The 19,287-nt window shown below is 34.0% G+C and overlaps 1 protein-coding gene across 1 annotated transcript; it reads left to right on the forward strand.

The window, feature by feature from the left end:
• Positions 1-1,446: 1,446 nt before the first annotated feature.
• LOC142987084 (uncharacterized) lies at positions 1,447-15,199 on the forward strand. Its single transcript, XM_076135634.1, has 3 exons — positions 1,447-1,848; positions 11,806-12,106; positions 12,312-15,199. Exons 1-3 carry the CDS (start codon positions 1,646-1,648, stop codon positions 12,474-12,476), a joined length of 669 nt encoding a protein of 222 aa, XP_075991749.1. The 5' UTR covers positions 1,447-1,645; the 3' UTR covers positions 12,477-15,199.
• The last annotated feature ends 4,088 nt before the right edge of the window (positions 15,200-19,287 follow it).

Consider the following 19,287-nt stretch of genomic DNA (forward strand, 5'->3'; position numbering starts at 1 on the left):
TTGTAATTTTGAGGAGAATGATATTCAAACACCTTACACAAAAAAAAATAACCCATTAATGTACCTACCATTACTGGGCAAGGGTCTCCTGCCGGAATAAGGCAGGGGTAAGGCGTTGAGTACAACATGATGGCCTAATGCTAATAAGGCCTCTACTCTATATTAAATTTAAACACCGTTTATTATTTTAAGTAAGACTGGTGCATTTATAATCTAATCTATGTAACTCTGTGTGTCTGTGTGTGCAGTATGCTGTTGAGAATAAACAAAAAATAAAACTGAAAGACGTAGGGAACAAATGTTGGTGAAGAATCTGCGGTGGGTCGTGTTGGCCTTTTGATACAAAGAGATTAAAAATCAATATAATTTTATGATGACTTTCGAAACATAACATAATGTATACAAAATAACATTTCGTAGAGAATGTGTGACTTAATTTTAAAACTTGAGGTCATATAATTAATAACATTTGAGAATTATATAAACATAAAAATATTGCATGAACAAAGTTGTTTAACGGTTTATTAAAAATCGGCCGTAAGAAAACTAAACTATCAATTTAAATACAATAATGTAAATCTGAATGCAGTATTAGTTGATATTGAATCCTTTAACGTAGCCGTCTGAAAGATATTGCTTTTATGATTTATAGCCAATAACTTCTTTAACTTGTTCTTTTCTATTATTTATTTTGAGTTCAAATCTTATGTTTAATTTATTATTTTAGTATCTAGAACTTGTTCCATGTTGTAACTTATTTATTGTTAAACAGCGTTATAACAAAAATAACGAATTAATAATTACTTACTATACATTTTATTATTTAATTAATATTGGTTAGCTATCTTTTATTATAACATTATGTTTCAATTACCCATTTTAGACTTAACATTATCACAGAAAATAATTAAATATGAACTTAGATTGCCTAACAATATTTTGCAAACAGTAAAGACATTATCACAAAATTACATATAACAAAATCTCTTACTATATAGACTATTCTCGTTCAATAAAACACTAAAACCCAATATTTTATTCGCACAAAAGTTAACGTACACCTAAACAGCAACTAATCCATACTAAACACCTACCTACAGCAAAGTAATATTACACAAACCGAGAACTCAATCGTAAGTCAACAATTAATTCTCGCAAATCACCGCTCGCCCTCCAAATCGAATCACCATTCGATTGCGGTGCGTTCTTTTTGCACCGAGATTGTGGCTTAAAAAGAAATTTAATCTTGCTAATAAACATGCAAACAAGAACGCGCTCGCTACCTGTTGCAAACGCGCGAGACAAACGACTCCTCAACCAATCAGCGCCCAGCGGCCGCCCACGGCGCAACCACATTGGCTAGTTACTTTAGAGGGGGGAAAACTTGGGGGGACTAGAGGTCTCGCGTTAACATGACACTAGCAAGAAAAGCACCGCATTGAGCTTTCGACGAGCTTTTCACCGCGCGCGGGAAATAAACGTCCGATATTTAAATCTGTGTTTAGAAATTCAAATTATTAAGACATTGAACTGTACTGTCCTAAGTTGAGATTTGAAAGTTATGCGCGCGGAATAACACCAGACATCGGGAGTGTAATTTTTTTTGTTATTCGGTTATTTAAAAGTTTTCAAAATTGATCTAACAATGTCTCTGGGTAAACAGCCCAATGACCATATAAAGCGGCCTATGAACGCTTTTATGGTGTGGTCGCGTGGTCAGAGGCGGAAGATGGCACAAGACAACCCTAAGATGCACAACTCCGAGATCTCAAAGCGGCTTGGCGCTGAGTGGAAGCTGCTCACTGAAATGGAGAAAAGACCGTTCATCGATGAAGCGAAGAGATTAAGGTACGATTCTATTTAAAACCACTGTACTTACATAGATTTTAAGCCGACGAAAGTTCGCTGTAATTTATACCAATCAGAAAGATAACACCAATTTAAATTCCACCAAAGCCACCAAAAAATATGGTCGTGGTTATTTTCAAATGATATAAATCTGTCCCTCTAACGATTTTATCAGCTGGTTTATCAGACCAATAGACTATTAACCGGCAACCGCAGTTTTTTGGAATATTAATTTAAACATAAAATGATGGAAATTCTAAAACAATGACATTAGATTTTACACGTACAAAACCAAAATTTTTTTTGCTGTTTCGGGATGAACAAAAAGATTATTGTGCCGTAAAATAAAATCATCTTATTAATACTAAGATTTTCATTTAAACATGGTAAAACTTTATGAACTGATCGGGTTGCAGATAAAATAATATAATTATCGCATTATGTCTAGTGTAGACTGCATTACATAGACAAGGCAGCATGTATGTTTTTTATTGGTTAATGCTCTATTTTCTGGTGACCTTCCGTATATGTTGGAAGAGGCAATCAAGCAATATCATAAGGATTACTAATTATATTATTTTTTTCAATAGGGTTGACCACGCATGTATAAATCTCTCAATATAATTTTAAATGACTATGAAATCTAAGATTTAATTTTTTGTACCTGAAATGCGCTTTGCAGGCTGACAAACAACTAGTTTTCTTAAAAGAATAAACAAGCCATACTTCCCAGACCAGGTAGACAAAAATGGATTATATCCCTCTAAAGATGCTCATACCCTATTTAATGAACAAATTAAGAAAACCTCGCACCCCATTTTATCACACAACAATTAAACAGAGAGCAAATATTTAAAAGCATACAAAAAGCGAAATTCAAATGCTTAACAAATCAAGATAACATACCCACCACAGTTCAACTTTCATTTATAAAACAAACATTTGATTCCAACTGCATTCATTATCTAATCTAAACTAATAAGAAAGGAAATGAAACATTTGTTTGATTCTTTGTAACGAATTAACTCAAAAAGAAATACTTGATGGTTGCAATAGGTAACCATTAAGTTATTATTCTACTACTAATAAATACGACGAAGAAAAACATCGTATTGAAATCTTGCAAGCATGAGATTATTTTATATGGTCCTTGAATGGGTGCTTAGACCCTTTTCTTTTAGACTCTGCTCAGACCCTGAGCTCATCACACTTATCAAGCATCAAGTAAGTTTTTCCTAGTTATAGGATGAGACCCTTGCCTAGCAGTACGACAGTACTGGGTTTAATGTCTATATTTTATACCCACGGGAAACTACATTACCAGTATAGGCTATACGGGAATTCTTTCCCAGGCAACCTCGCGGGCGTCCGCTAGTATTTTTTAATTTGATATCTTTGAACAAATATGGAACAATGAACCACACACCTGTTTCGTTATCTGTGCCACAAAAACTTTTGTTTGTTGAGTTACGCCGCTTTGGTGCGCGGGTGATGTTTCTTCTAATTGTTTATGGATTAACTAAAAATATAACTTTATTTTTTAAATTTTATAGTGTAAAGACTGGTTGCACTAGTCTATTATTGTGTTTCTGTTTTGTTAACAAATTTATTTAAGAAATTATAAAATAAAATTAGCGAAACATTTTGTTATTTATTTTTTTCTTACTTACCTACTTAATGAGACGGTTTGGTATGAAAACCTCAAAGTAATCGGCCCATAATAGGTATAATAATTTGTTCTAAATACTACTTTAGAAACGCTACAAAATTGATTAACCCAGTCTCTTGCACATATTAGACTCTGCCGAAATTTAAAACAATTTTGACTCCCAACAGTTAACGTTCATCTATTTTTTACCCCAAATAGCTAAATTTAAATAAATAACCTCTCGTTTTTTCACAGTATCTCTTTTCCTTCTTTTTGAACTAATTCAAATTAGAAGTAAAGCGTAAATAAATCTTTCAGTAATATGTCGTCTGCAAAATGTAATGCAAATATCACTCGAAGATACATGATAGTACATACAATAGGTACAAGGATAATAATTATTCTTATTTCTTGATAAATGTTCTTATAATCGTTATTATTTACTACAGTTCCTCTATACAATATAAATATAATAAACACATAGACATACAATTAACACAAACACGTCCCGCCGGATGTTTGTAAAGCTTATCTTCACAATCGTGTATCAGACAGTTTTATATCAAATACTACCTTTTTATACGGCTTTATTTGATTTTATTACTATACTAGATTATGACCGCGGCATCGCTTGTGTTGTTTTTAGGTAGTAGCATATTGATGTCTTTACCCAGTACCCGCGGTTATTTGCTAGTTGCATTTTTATGACCTTTATACACCCTGTAAATTTCGATTAACACGGCTGAACCGATTAAGTTGAAAGAAGTACGAAGAAATAAATGCACTTTACATTGAAAATTACCAATTATAAATTAGTACTTAGATGCAAACAGGTGCCTTGGGAAATAATTAACGGTATGATGTACTTATTTATCTACCTTTTCGCTTATAATTGGGGTATAAGTCTGTTTCTTACTAGTTCTTCTAGCTATGAGCTTTACGTTTTCATTAAGAGACGTGGGAGAGGGTGATGTAGACGTATACACCACTGCGTTTTCACGTTCTCTTACACACATTTACCCCATTAATTTCTGCCTTCATCGATACTAAATGTATATGTTCAACACAAAAGATTAAAGTTTCTTCTATTTAATTGTCACATATGACAACTTTACTATAATATCCATGTTAAAGATTTAAAGCATTAATTACCATACTGAACAAAATTAAATCTTAAAATTAAAAAGAACCTTAAAATTTGCCGTCGCAAACGTCCACTGGTCTTTTAAAGAAAACGAAACTCCACCATTTTTTTATACTATTAGTACCTACAGCAAAACCGTGCGTAGTATTAAAATTATCTGATCTCATGGAAAACTAAGCCATCATTTAGAGTGTTCACAGTAAGGTAACTGTGTAAACTAAATCTACAAACGTTATAAACGGTCACGCACGCGGTATGCATTTTTTCTTTAGTCGTGTGGTTTTATTATTTGAAATCTCATTGAAACGTCAAAAATCCAAGGTTAAACGTTCGCGTTATATCCCGTAACGCTGTACTGAAGTTGAAATGTAGAGTTGCAAACTCCGAGACACCAAAAGCTTAAAAAACCATTTCATCCTTCAATCTTAACCCCCAAATTGCAATAATACGCCAATCCACCACTGAAAATCCGTCGTAAATTCACTTAACCCTTTAAAACTGTATAACAAATCAATTTAATCTATCGTAAAGGTTTGAGAATCACAATTATCTGTTATTCATAGTAATATTATCTTGCATTGTTGGGGGCGAGGCGTTATCGCCGCCAGCCAGGACCATAAAAATAAGCTTATGGTGAACTCTAACTCTCTAAGGGGATTGTATGGAGCTGCTGTTACCAATTGTATAGTAATTGGTGGTGTTTTGTTTGAGAATGGAGGTGGAATTCACTGTGACTGGCCGTGGTTAGAATGCGGGTTAATGGCTTCTTTTTGTTTAAAAATAGAGTGGACTTTTAATAGACTTGCACCAATTCGTTGTTTGTTTTTATAAAGACAATTGCAATTAACATGAATAAGCCGTCGTACGCAGTGCTCATTATTTGATCACTCACTCTGGGTTTTATGTTACGATAGATAATTATTTTCAAACTGAATTTCTGACAGGGAAAAGAAAAACCAGACTCAGAACAAATAGTAGAAAATTATACTGACGAATTGGTTAATGCGTGCTATATACTTGTACCTGTACCTGTGTACCTTATTTGCTAACTTTCATATGATACTACTATTTATCTATTATATAAATAACTCGTAAATTAGCCAATGATAAATCCGGCTCCCGACCAACGGCTTACACCTGTTTCATGTATCCTTCTTCATCTTCATTGGACACCTAACGGTAGCAGGTGCAGGTCCCAAATAGTTGTACCACAAAAACAATGTTTTAAAAGACAACAAACTACTTTACATATGTAAATGTCTTAAATTATTCTCTGGGGTATTATCATTTCTATAGTAATAATAAATAAGAATTAATTCATAAGGGTTGTGTTTATTAACGCGGCGTAAGGTCGCGCGCACACTACACGTCACCTCCTATATGTTATGTCTTATTATCGCTATTGTGTGAACGGCTTTATTATTCACGAATTTAATTGAACGGGTATATAAAATTTTTTGATTATGATTGTTCTAGACGGTTGAATTGATGAACCAATTAAGAGTTTTTTACTTCAGGTATTTTTAATTTTGTTTCCCTAATATGTAGTTATTAAGGTCAAATAAATCCAAAACAATAGTCCTCAGTTCAAAACTTACAAACATGCAAATAATGTACTCGAGTAAGAATGGGACGCAAAGAAATTGACTCTTCTTAATTGTTAGCATTTAAAACGGCAAGAGACTCCTCCCGAAGAGTGAGGCCAAAGGCACCAGCCGTAAGTGCGACTTGGAGACTTTTAATGACCTAAAAAATTGTATTAAAAATCTTTTTAGGCTATTAGGATATTTTAAAAGCACCTAATATTACTAAAACATGATCTAGATATACCGTCTTTTAATTAACTTTTTACAATAACGAACAAACTTTACTACTCTCAAAACCTCACTGAAACAGATACCTTTACTTACAAACAATCTATCAGATACATAACCTTAACTTAGCTATCGAAGGGTCCCAAACCCTACAAATTAATCTCACAACTGAAAGTCAAGGGCGACGTATACAATAGGGTTCTTTACTGCGATTATCTTATAGTAATTTGATATTTGTAACACAACGCGTCTACGAAGGGCGTGGAGGGAGTGAATGATATGTATAGATAAGGATTATGGTATCGCTTGATGTGTCTATTGCATTGAAAGTCTATAGATTTTTGTGGGAATAATTTTGCATTGCATCAGAATTCTTTGCAGACTCCATGCCTGTGACTCCTATGCGTAAAAGTATGTTATTACGGATAGCCGTATGACCTAAATTAATATTTAAAGCAAATATCAGGTGCGAGATGTGAGATTGTGATTTATATGATCCGACGGCTTCGCAATAAAAAACAGTAGTTCGTACAACAAATATCCAGCCAGCCCATCTTCCAGCCAATTTCGTCACTGATCGTAAAAAGATTAACGGGTTAAGAAACCCTGTTAATAGATAATTGTAATAACCATTATTAAGCTATGTCAAAAGCCGAAAAATTCTAAAAGGTCAAACAGTGACTCTAAAGAACTGTGAAAATCATTTGAGTTGCTGAATACTTTTTTTAATGTCATGCTATTGACACACCGTGTAAGTTAACAACAGTCAAATTATTCTCAAATTAGAACTATACATTTTAATCGTTCCATGACATGACATGACACAGTATCGTCTGAAATAATTGTCTGGACAAATTAACAATCAGCTTAGCTTGTGATTTTCTAAACTGTTTCCGAATTAATCCCGCTATTTTGGTCAATGCTATTACAAACCTTTCAGTGTTATTTTATATCAAAGTCATCAAACAGCACTTCTTTATAGTCCTTACAATAGGTATTCACACCTATTTACCGTATGTTAAACACACAAGAACGTCCGCACAATCCTTCACTCGTCATTTACCAATGATAACGTTCACCGTTAAATGATCTCATTGTATAACTTGCTTCATGTATGTTTGTATGCTACAATACATTGATTGTTACAAATTGTTACTTTACTTATATTTGTTATGATAACACGTGATAACAGTTATATTGTTATGTTCAAGGAATATTGTGAATTGTGTGGTGTCTGTTTTATGTGTTCTGAAAAATCCTGAATTATTTGCATGACAATCTCATATATTAATTTATTTTCAAGTTTAATGATAGACCTCTTAACTTCTATGCTGTAACTCAAGTGAATTAAAATACGGATGAAAATTTGACAAATCAATGATCAGGATCCAAGGAGGAAAATGCCTACGGCATACCTCTATAAAAATTAAATAACATCTTTCTTGCTCTTAACTTAGACAGCCCATTGATTGAAATACTTCGACTTACCTAAGCTAACCGCAGCGTGGTGATCTTCTAATTATAGTCATTAATTGCATTATTATAAATATTAAATAGTAGCCGTCTAGCGGCAGCTGGACGCGACAAAGAATTCCAGCGATTACGCGATTGAGTAGGTATTGGCTTAAATTGTATCTACTAAACATACCCAATGAAATTGAGAAACTTATAATTTCAGGGATTTGTTTGTGAAAAGATCCTTGCCCACCAGTGCGATGATTAAAAAAAAGATAAAATCTCTTACGAGTGAATGCAGAAACATCATTTTTACATGATACTTATAAGTTGCATAAAGTACTTTCATAATTCATCCATTATCTAATTAAAAGCCAACTTATCGTTCAAAGCAATGTATGTTCTTATCAAATCAATTTATAAGGTACAGTACACGTGATTATTAACTTCCTAAAAACCATTTCCTAAATAACCGATAAAATTAAAGCGATTGCTCAATGGTTTATCGTTTATTTAACGTATTTATTCGATATATCTGTGTTCGATCGAACAAACAGTTTGATAATAAGTGAGAGTCAACAGTGGTGTGGCGACGCCATTGTTGACCGATAGCGATGGGAATACACCATGAATGTCTTGTTCTTTGAAGAATTGGGGACTTTATTCGTCTTATTATGACACTTTGAAGTTGGAGTTTAATGTTATGTAGTCTTGTACAAGGCGCTTAAATATTGTTATTAATGTATAATCCAATACGGGAAAGGTAGACTGCGTGTTTGTGTTAATTCCCGTATTCTATTATACATTAAACATGCGACGCGAGAGTTTAAAAATTATGGTTGATATTGTGTTGGGCTTTACCCGAATTGTTGAATTAGTTATATACTTTTGTTTATTGGTAACGTAGTTTATTAATTTGCTCCTGTTTTACTTGATTGATTAAATAACTTTAAACGAAAATATTTTAAAAAGGTCACCCATCAGCTATTAAGCAGAGGATCGTGTACTTCTGCGTTCAGTTGAAATGAGATACGTAGGTATAAATCGGCTACGTTATTGAACTGGTTTCGCCTATATGACTTTAGTTTCAAGGCTATGAACGTCAAAAACCAATGAAAAAGACATTAAAAACTTGCAAAATAGTTGCATCTCATGACTAAAACTGATAGGATGTCACATTCCTCTGAATGTGACAATGTATTCCAAATGAGTGTTCGACTAAATTATATTGCGTACTTAGCACGTTTTGTTTGTAATTGCCCCAGTCTAATTGATTGGTTTATTATGACAAAAAGTGATGTCATCTACCACATTGCCATTTACCTCTATCTGTCTATTCTCAGTATATACAAAACTTGAACTTAACACCGTATTGACAGTGTTTTCACAAGAGGTCAAGAGTCGCATCCCCGTAGACACTTATAATGAGTTTAGTCTGGTGGCCGACCCCTGCACACCCCACGGGGATACACGCTCATATACTTATACTTTATTTACTATAGCTGCTTTCACGTAGGTTATTGCAGACACTGTTGATGAAGCAATGAAATTGCTTCCAAAAATTGGTAACGACATTTTTCAGAACCGTAATTGTAAACTATATGATACCTTTTTGGCTAGGGAATCGGATACTTGACATACTAGTATTGTTCAGAAGCAGTGCCGCTGACACCATACCAAACTCTGAACACATTCTTGTAAATAAAGTAGCTGATTAAACAAGTGAGCACGAGGAGCATTAGGTATCAAATCGGAAAAGATAATTTTGCTGGAAAGTAAGCAAAGAAAGTGTTTCTCCATTTGTTTGTTTAGTAGCAAAGTTGCTATCAATCCTGATCTAATTTTAAACAAGAGTGTCCACTGTCCATTGTCCATCTTACCAAAAAAAAGAAAGCCACACCTACCATAAAGCATTAATAAAAAAACTCAATATGTCATATTGACATTCCAAATTCAATATACACAACGCTCGTTCATATCGAGAATCGTATCGGTGTCGTATTCGATTAGTTGTATAGAAAAAATATCGATATTGATAATATTCGATTAGCTCCATAGAAAAAATACGCCAAAAAGTGTCTGATAAACGAAAGATAGGTTTTTTCTTGGCCAGTGATATTGTGTTATTTTCGTTGGGATATCGTGTTTACACGGTAAATGAAAGAATTGATAGTGTGAGGTCGATGAACTTAAGTTTTTGGTTCGGAAGATATGACCGTTTTCTATAAGTAATGATAAGTATGTTTGCGTTGTTTGGTAAAGCTACTCTTTTATGGAAATTTTTGTTAGACGATATCATTCAATAACTGATATCGAGCTCAAGAATTGTGTTGTAATATTTATTTTAAGGTGACGGGAATAAATGTAACGGATGTTTGAATAGGTTTATTATATTTTTAAGGAAATAAACGACAGAAATTGATTATAGTATAAATGAGTTTGTTAATAAAACGGAAAATCTGTATAATTATTTCTGATAGAGTTATTTTCCTGTCTAATCTAAGAAAGTAAACTGAAGTCTTGGGATTACTGCAGAATTTCCGTTGTCTATGCAACGTAAATGTGAATAAAGGGTGCCTAACATAACACTGCTATGTCTACAATAGGACTTATTTGTAGACATAGCGAAAATGAACTGAAAGTATTTAAAGAGTATCGAAGAAACGTTACTTCTAAATTCTAAAACAAAAGCGCTCAGTAACCATATAGGTGATTTACAGAAATTAACGGTGACAATCGGCCTTGATGACATTTCGCAATAAAATAAAACGTATTACTCTACAACTCAGTATGCATAAGCTCATTTCTAACAATAACAAAACATCCTTTCCACTTAAAACCGATCACAACGAACGGCAGCTTCGAAATGGAATTAAATAAAAAAATAAAACTAAATCCGCTACACAATCACACTCAACAAACATTCGCATTGAAAACCTCAGCATTGACGAACTATCATCCGCTCGCGTGGTCCACTCGAATAATTACAATCGACTCGCTGACAATCGCGATTCTATCACAAAGCTCGCATAATCGGACGCTGTGTCGACTCATTCCCAACACTATACGTCATAAACACATCCGTACACATTCGAAATTCAGCTTTATTTTTGTGAACGTAGAATTGAAAATAGCGTGTGACGAATAACACATAGTGCAGTGGTATAGTCAGATAGCCGATTGTGAGTGGGACAATGCAATAATCCGCGCATTGTTGAATCGACATTGTTGTTTTAAGGGCGGCCGGGCGTTCGCGACAATTGCACGCTTTATTGCATAAATAATAATGTTATATCACCCAGCGGCGTTTCATTGTGGCATTTTGACGCTAAACTTATAGTATTGTGGGGAGAATTGAGTTATGCTTTCCATTTCAGTGATGGCTGTCTCTTCCGCGTTTGTTTTTGCTCACAATACGCGATCTGTTGATGTTTCGTTAAGAGCTACTTGATTGCACTGAGAGGTCTTAGAATTGCAATATGAAGAGTAAAAGATAAAGTTTATTCAATAATCAGATTCTATGATTGCTTGAAATCAAACTCAGACACATTGAACTCGCCTATTTATTCTAACTGCAATATGAAACCAGTCAGTCATGCCTCTTTTTTTTTTTTTTTTTTCTTTTTTAAAAAAGACAACTCCCGCACTAAGAATTGCTCTTGTGTCGCGGGGACTTTTACAAACATACAAACAACGGACACAAAGCACAACCAGACCCGAAACAATTATTTGTGGATCGCACAAATAATTGTCCCGTGTGGGGATCGACCCCACGACCTCCCGTTGCAGTGGTATCGGCGTGGCGACCTAAACCACTGCGCCACGGAGGCAGTCAGCCACTAATTACTTTCTTTAGATTTAATAGTAACTAAACAATGTCTTACTATTGTCAACAGGGCACTTCACATGAAAGAACACCCAGACTACAAATACAGGCCGCGACGAAAGCCTAAACCATTAGTGAAGAAGGAACCAAAATTCGGTTTCGGCATCAACGGCCTCATGGCACCAGTACCGAGACTGGTGACCCCTTCAGTACCACATCCAGTCCCACAGTTGCCTGTGCCACATCACTTGTTGCCTGATAAACCGGATCTAGGAAGGGCATTGTTTCCACCACTGCCCTACCCTTTTTACCCTTTCGCGAAGATCCCGTCTGATGATGGGAAATTAGCTGCTGAGCTGGCACACTTGCAGGTAATTTCATAAGTTTGTTCGTTATTCATTTAAACAGTCATAGCTACCGCCAAATCTACTATTCGAAAACGATATTTGAAGATGATGTATGTATTTATAATCCAACGGAATAAATTATTTATTCAAGCACTATGTTTTTAATTAATCATTATCTTTAACATATTTATAGTCAATAGAGTTTCTAAGAATACATTTTCTTTCTCAGGCTCTATACGGCGGTGCACTATACAGCAGTGCACTGTACAGCAGCGCTCTATCCCCCTGCGGCTGCCCCCCACGCCGCACCCCCTCTCCTCCCGCCGACGTCAAGCGCCCCGTCGCGTACGTGCTCATGAAGAGCGACGAGGAACCCCCTCAACACGTCATATGAAGGCCGGTTGCGCTCCCGGCGAGAGCATGGCCCTCGCACTGGGAGCGACCTTCCACCTCCGTACAGGAGAGGGAAACCAGCTCTCCTGACAGTGTGTAAGACTGAACACAGAAACTCTCAAGTTTAGAACACCATATAGAATAGGGATAGGACATGGTAGATTTTGGTTTCGGCCGACTAATCGGTCTCGGCCAATAAGTTTCGGCGTTTCAATTGTAACGTGAGCAGTAAAGTGCGGGAATTTTTACACTGTAAATATTATATTCCAATCAGAATTAGCTGTAGTGTATAGATGAATAAACATGTAAGATGTTGGGAATGAGGCAGAATGGTGCTTGTGACATGAATTTGGAAGGTGAACCGTGCAATACGAGTTACAGTTAATGTGCAATGTATTATAGTTACTCGTGAATTCAACGTTTGATAGATAACATATCATAGATTTTACTCTCTTGCTGTATGGATAATAGATGTTAGTTAGGCAAATTAATGTCAATTTTGTAAAAAAGACTTTTAAACGAAGTACACTAGATGACATTGATACCATAAACACAATATTTAAAGCGATGTGTTATACTTGCACTGATGTTCTTTTATTTAATTTTTTATATTATCTACGAATGGTATCAAAGCCGAATAATACGAGACTAGCCATAACATATAATCAGTAACGAATTGTAGCTCAATAATTCATATTTAATAACATTATGTAGCAAACATTGGTACCTGTTGCAAATAAAAAATATTTTAAAAGTGCTGTAAGCTTACCCAAAGCAAAGTTCTAAAAATTGTTTTGGTATCTTCAAAGCATCTTTCGAGTAAAATAATCAGTAGTTCGTAAGTATCATTATTACCGGTAGTTAATGACAACCAGAAAAATACAATTTTGGGAATTTAGATCTATTTGCGAATTCAATACAAGGTGAGGTTAATGGAGAATGTTAACAAATTTGGATTATTAGCTCTCCATATTCTCTGTTAAAAATAAAAAATACTAGTGAAAGAATTACTTTGATACGTCAATTAGTTTCCGATTTATAAGTAAAACAAGTTGTAACCGCGCGATTCGGTGTGACGTCATTGTACATTACGCTAAGTCTGGCTCACATAGTCTTTTTTAATAATATTTACTGTTATTACACTTTAAATGTAATAAACAGACGAAAACACAACAAAATACTGCATAAGCTGTTACATCTACGGCTGGAGAGCTGATATTAAGCGGGACGCGGCCCGCGCGGCATGGTGTACTATGACGTCACGCTGTTAGCGGGACTCGATATTTTTTGAAACTTTGAATGCTTGTAAAATGAAAACTACTTGGTATTTTGGACTAAAACAAAAACTAGTTTTCATGTACATGTACAGGCTTTACTGAGTCAAAATTTCAAGCGATTTGGCATACCTAGTAACATTCTCCATTCAAGTTTTTTTCTGCAATAGGTACCAATACCTGATCACGTATATGATATAAGACTGTAAATATAAATTGTAAATAATTCTAGATCTAAACACTTCACTGTTGTATTGTTTAAACTTTCGTCATTTTTTATTTAACTTCAATTACTTAATTCTACTCTAATCCTGTTTAAAAATATGCTGTTTCCATTTCAAGTAAAGGAAAATATGATGATTGTTTATGAAATATAAATCCTAGTATCTTATTAAAACTTTGTTTATAAGATTATTGTTGCATTTACTATTCTATTTTAAGTTTGTTATTATTATTTAAGTCGAATATTATGAGAGCAATACATGACAAACTGATATTTGTAGCGTGATGATATAATTTGTAGTTTTGAAAGCGATTTGTCGAAAGCGTAACATTTTGGTTTATCGCACGCATCAACAAAATAAATTATGGTGGTCTACTTAAAATAATATAAAGCGATTAACTAATGATGTGATGACATTAATTTCGGTTTCGGCAAGTCGACACAAACTGCCCACATCACTATTTTTATGAATAATTTCAGTTATACGAAAAACTGACATAAACTGTTTATTTAATAAGCTCGAATCAGATGTCGTCAAAGATTTGATATAAGATCTAAATTTATTATATGATGTGTTTTAGCAAAAGTTATGGCCGGTTTTAAAACTTCTGAATAAGTATTGGTTACCTTATCAAGGGGAAAATTGGCAAATTATTTCCTACATTTACCGTCTTGCCTTCATCAAAATGTTAAAGTAATTTTCACAATTTGTAATTAAATGTCGTGACAGCTATATAAAATGACACCAATATAATAACACCTGATAATTAACCAGAAATAATGAAACCGGGCCTTATTATTTCCCACCGATGGATTTTGTGACATTCCAGTAGTTATAAGAAACTGTTGTATATTTATTACTATAATTGAACTAGGGGCCCGCCTCGTCCGGTGTAAAAAGTTATTTTACAAATAACCTTTCCTCTTTAATCACTTTATTAATTAAAAAATCCACATCAAAATCCGTTGCGTAGTTTTAAAGACGGCGGAAAGCAAATTTGTTTTTTACAATGTAGTGAAACGGGAATTAACGCGAACACGCATTATACCTCGGAATGCCTGACGTTTCGGCGTAGGTTACATTGGCCGTGGCCGCAGGCTGACTGTTGTACATTAATTATTAATTTATAAGTTTAATTGTTGATATAAAATTATGTTGTTGTTGTTATTTAAGTTTTTATGTTCCGTTTTAATTGTATTACACGAATGTTTGATTTTTATGATGATAATAATAAACGATATATGAGAATATAATTGTGTTATTCGCTTACCCCTTAAAACTGGAGATCTGAAACAAAATAAACTTTTAAGATTCTTACTAATATGTTTTAAAAAAGTTTCCTACTAATTGTCTTATTTGAATTAAAGCCTTAATTTTGTTAAAGGTAAAATTTACTAGTTTCAAAAAGAAAATAATCTTCATCTAAAGATTTACGTAAGAGGAACACACTAAGCAAAAGGGTCAGACCTTTTGCTTAGTGTGTTCCTCATCTATCCTTTCTTAAAAAAACAAGTCAGGAATCATCAAGCCGCTTAACATGTCTGAATTTAACTTGTCAAAGAACAAATATGTGGAATAATTTAAATCTCCAGCATGGTCTGCTTCTGGTCTAACTAATATCAATTCACTTTCACATCATACCCTACTCTTAGTTCAAAACACAATCAAAACAGTCTTGCTATTTGAAAAGCCAAACGATGACTCGATGCTTACTCTTAAGTTTTAACAAGTAGTCAGTTACCATCACGTAGCCACCACCAAAAACAATCCAAAAGTACAGCACAAAAAAATGAAAAACACTTAAAAAAACTCGATTAACTTCTCGAATGAATAATCGCTACAAATCGCCATGTGTTCTCGAGAGGTGCTCGAGAAGTCAGCGATGCGAGCGTGTCTCGAAAACAGAGGGTAGTTGATAAACACAACGTACTCAATTATCTTTGAATAAACACTCGAGTGGGAGGCGCACATGGCAGGGTCCTGCTGAAATCATCTTGTTTTAAAGATTTTGTAGAAAATTGTGATGATGAAAATAGAAAGAAGTCGTCTCTTTGGCTAGAGATCTACGTATGAGCTGGTAAAAAGATATTATTAAAAATCTAAAAGTATTTGTAAAGTTGGTGGTTCTAAAGTTAAGCTATCAAAACAGATCAATGAAAACCATTTTCCAATAAATTTAATATAAATTTTAATCTCAAAATACATCACACTAAACACCTATTAAATCACATCACACAAGCCCATCGATGACAGATAATGGCGTCGTTTCACTTATCGCCAATTAATATTTTATTCATGTACAATAAAAAGACAATAATCACAGTTTATGTATCTGTGCCCCCGGGACGATTAGAGCCGCGAGCCGGGGGTGAAACGATAGGGTGACTATGAAGGGTGAGTGTTGAGAGGAAACTTTAAATGATCATATTGTTTTAAATATTGTAATAGTGTTGATTCTGCGAGAAGGATTCTAAAGAACTTACTCTTGTTTAAAACATTTACAACAGTAGTTGTTGCTAATGCAAAATAGAAACGGTTTATAACGGACATTACGCAAGAAAGAAAAAACACAAAGACCTATGAAAGGATTTAATAGCAAAAAAATAAAGTTGGTATTTTCCCATATTTCAAAATGGCAGTCCATTATTATAGTTATTCGAAATCTTCAAATTCACGGCTAACGTTGTAATATACCTATTAAAATATCTCACTAAAAGTGAAATGTGCCTTGAAATTTATCACAGGAAACTTAAAAATGCATTGCAAAATAATCATTTTATGATTTGCGTACTATTGCTTATATACCAAAAAAGACAAACGAAACAAGACATTTCACCTTAAAAAAATATCCTAGTTTTTCCCAAACCCATGGCCACCATACGGACCCCACAAACAAACACCCTTTGGCTACTAATTGCGGAGGCGGCGACAGGAGCTCCGTTCATCGCTATTACACCATAAATCCGTAGCTTTTACAGATCACTATATTATCATGAGGTGGACCGCAGCCCAATTTGTGACGGTATACTTGAGGAAGTAATATTGAGAATCGTTTAATACTGCACTTTTGGAGAGTGAAGTACCTTTGTACAATTTAAAAATACATGATTTCTATCTTAAACTTCTTACTTAAATTTGATAAACATATTAGGTCGGGGAAAAAGTCTTTTCGCATTATAGTATTTATATGCGAAAAGACTTTTTCCCCGACCTAATACACCTGAATTTAATTTATTAATTTCATTAAATTTAATAACGCAGAGATCAATAGCTTGTACACTGCAATGTACATATATATACTCGTATGTATTTTTTAGATTATGCAACAGATAATTCATGCTGAATTGCTTTAGGCCTTAACAAAAGTTTCTGCCTTCATAGAAAAGAAGGAAATCTACCATGCGTTCAAATTATTTGTTCCTCTGTTGTATATAACCTAAAAATAACCCCGAAATACTGTATTTTTGGTACAAGACATTCACATAACGATAGACGAAATAAATCTTTTCACAAATTCAATTTCCTACTATTCGTTGTGGGCCTTAAAATATGATATAAACAAAGTTAAGCCGGCGAGATTAAAAATAAGAGTAAATGAAAAATGCAATCCGCCCCCGGCCACAGACGGACAGATTGAAAATTATACTAAAATTATACTACAACTAGATTATATAAAATAATTTGTATAAATTGTAAAGCTTTAAGTGTTTTTATATTCAATTTGTAACCCTACAGACTACGTTTTTCAGGGATTTTCTTCATAAACGCGAAAACATAAGTTCCTATATGGTTTTCTATTCGTAATGTAAAAATATAATAGGTTTTATGTAATAGATTTTGTCTTTGAAACACAAGACTGGTATAAAATAGGATTCAGTTGATAAATATAAATGTCTTCTTAAATAAATTTTTCTCTGTGTTAACCAAAGTCCACTACTTCCTGATTTATTTGTAAAAGAACCACAAACCTTTAATTTATTCATTTTCTTAAAGAGATTTTAATAATACTATGTAAGTACTTGTCTTTAGTAACACAAGACGAGAGAAGCGTAGTTAATTACCAAAGTCAATAGCATTTTTTGTAGGTCGGTATTTATTCTAAATTAGTAATAAATTAATTTTATCCCAGTTTTAAATTACATTTTAAAAATTTACAAGACTATATAAACAAAGACATCGCATTACAAAACATGACACAATTTCATACATCTTTAGACAACTGTTCAAAATGTATTCCATTCTTCGTTTCCCTTCGTCTCCTAATGCCATAAAATGCATAGTAGTCAGTAACTACCACACGTAACAATAGTCACAATGAACACCCGGGTAGGTCCGGATAGCGCCGGATAGCCCCGGATAGACCCGGATAGCTTGCAATAGCACAGATCGCACGGATAGACCGTTTACCTGAATATTGAGACGATGATATAACTGCCATTCATTTGAACTTTGGATCAATTGGTGGGATTTGCAAATGAATTGTGAAGAGTGATGGAGGTACCTGAGTCTCATAAGTGTTATAGCACTTATGGAATAAGAAAAAATGCTTGTCATATATATTCTTCAGAAGCTGGGCCAAAAAAGTCAGATATTTGTTTGTCCTAGTTTCGTTTAAAACTGTAATTTAAAGACAGTAGTTTGGTGGTGTAAATTAAATGATATAAACCATACTTTTTTTATCAATACGAAGCGACAAATACTACTTCTTTTAAACGCGGTTTTACATAGATTAAAAGTAAAATCTTTCTCAAAAATAACTTTTCTAGGATAGCTTGTCAGTCGCCTAGAGTTTCTAAACACATATTACTACAGCTATCATTTACCCCATTTTCAAAGAACTTCAACAATCAAAATCCGAAAATAAGTATCCTAAACACATCGACAATAAATCCTTTCAAATTGGGAACCGAACCCCGAACCCTTTGATTCGGATTCCGTGAGTGCCGGCCGCTCGGGGCACAAACAAATAACCCGACAAAGTGACTACAGAAATCGCTATGATTGAAAGCGAGGAATTATTACGTGTATCTATAGCCAATGGGATTTTATTGCTATGAGCGAAAAGGAAATGGCCAGTGAAGTTGCTATTTGAATATTAAAAAGAGACCTTAGACAATTGTTTACGGTGTGCTTTGTATTTTTTTTTTTCTTTATAACAGGGAAGAACGTTTCTGTGGTGACACTTGCGCCAAACTCTATTTTTCCGAATTAAACAGTCGTTCAATTTTCAATCCGAATTCAAAAAACAGCTTTTTGAAAACGATTTAAATAACTTTTGATAGGTATACCAGCACAATAATTTCTATTTCTAGTT

This window comes from Anticarsia gemmatalis, chromosome 3 (assembly GCF_050436995.1).
Source record: "Anticarsia gemmatalis isolate Benzon Research Colony breed Stoneville strain chromosome 3, ilAntGemm2 primary, whole genome shotgun sequence".
Lineage (NCBI taxonomy): Eukaryota > Metazoa > Arthropoda > Insecta > Lepidoptera > Erebidae > Anticarsia > Anticarsia gemmatalis.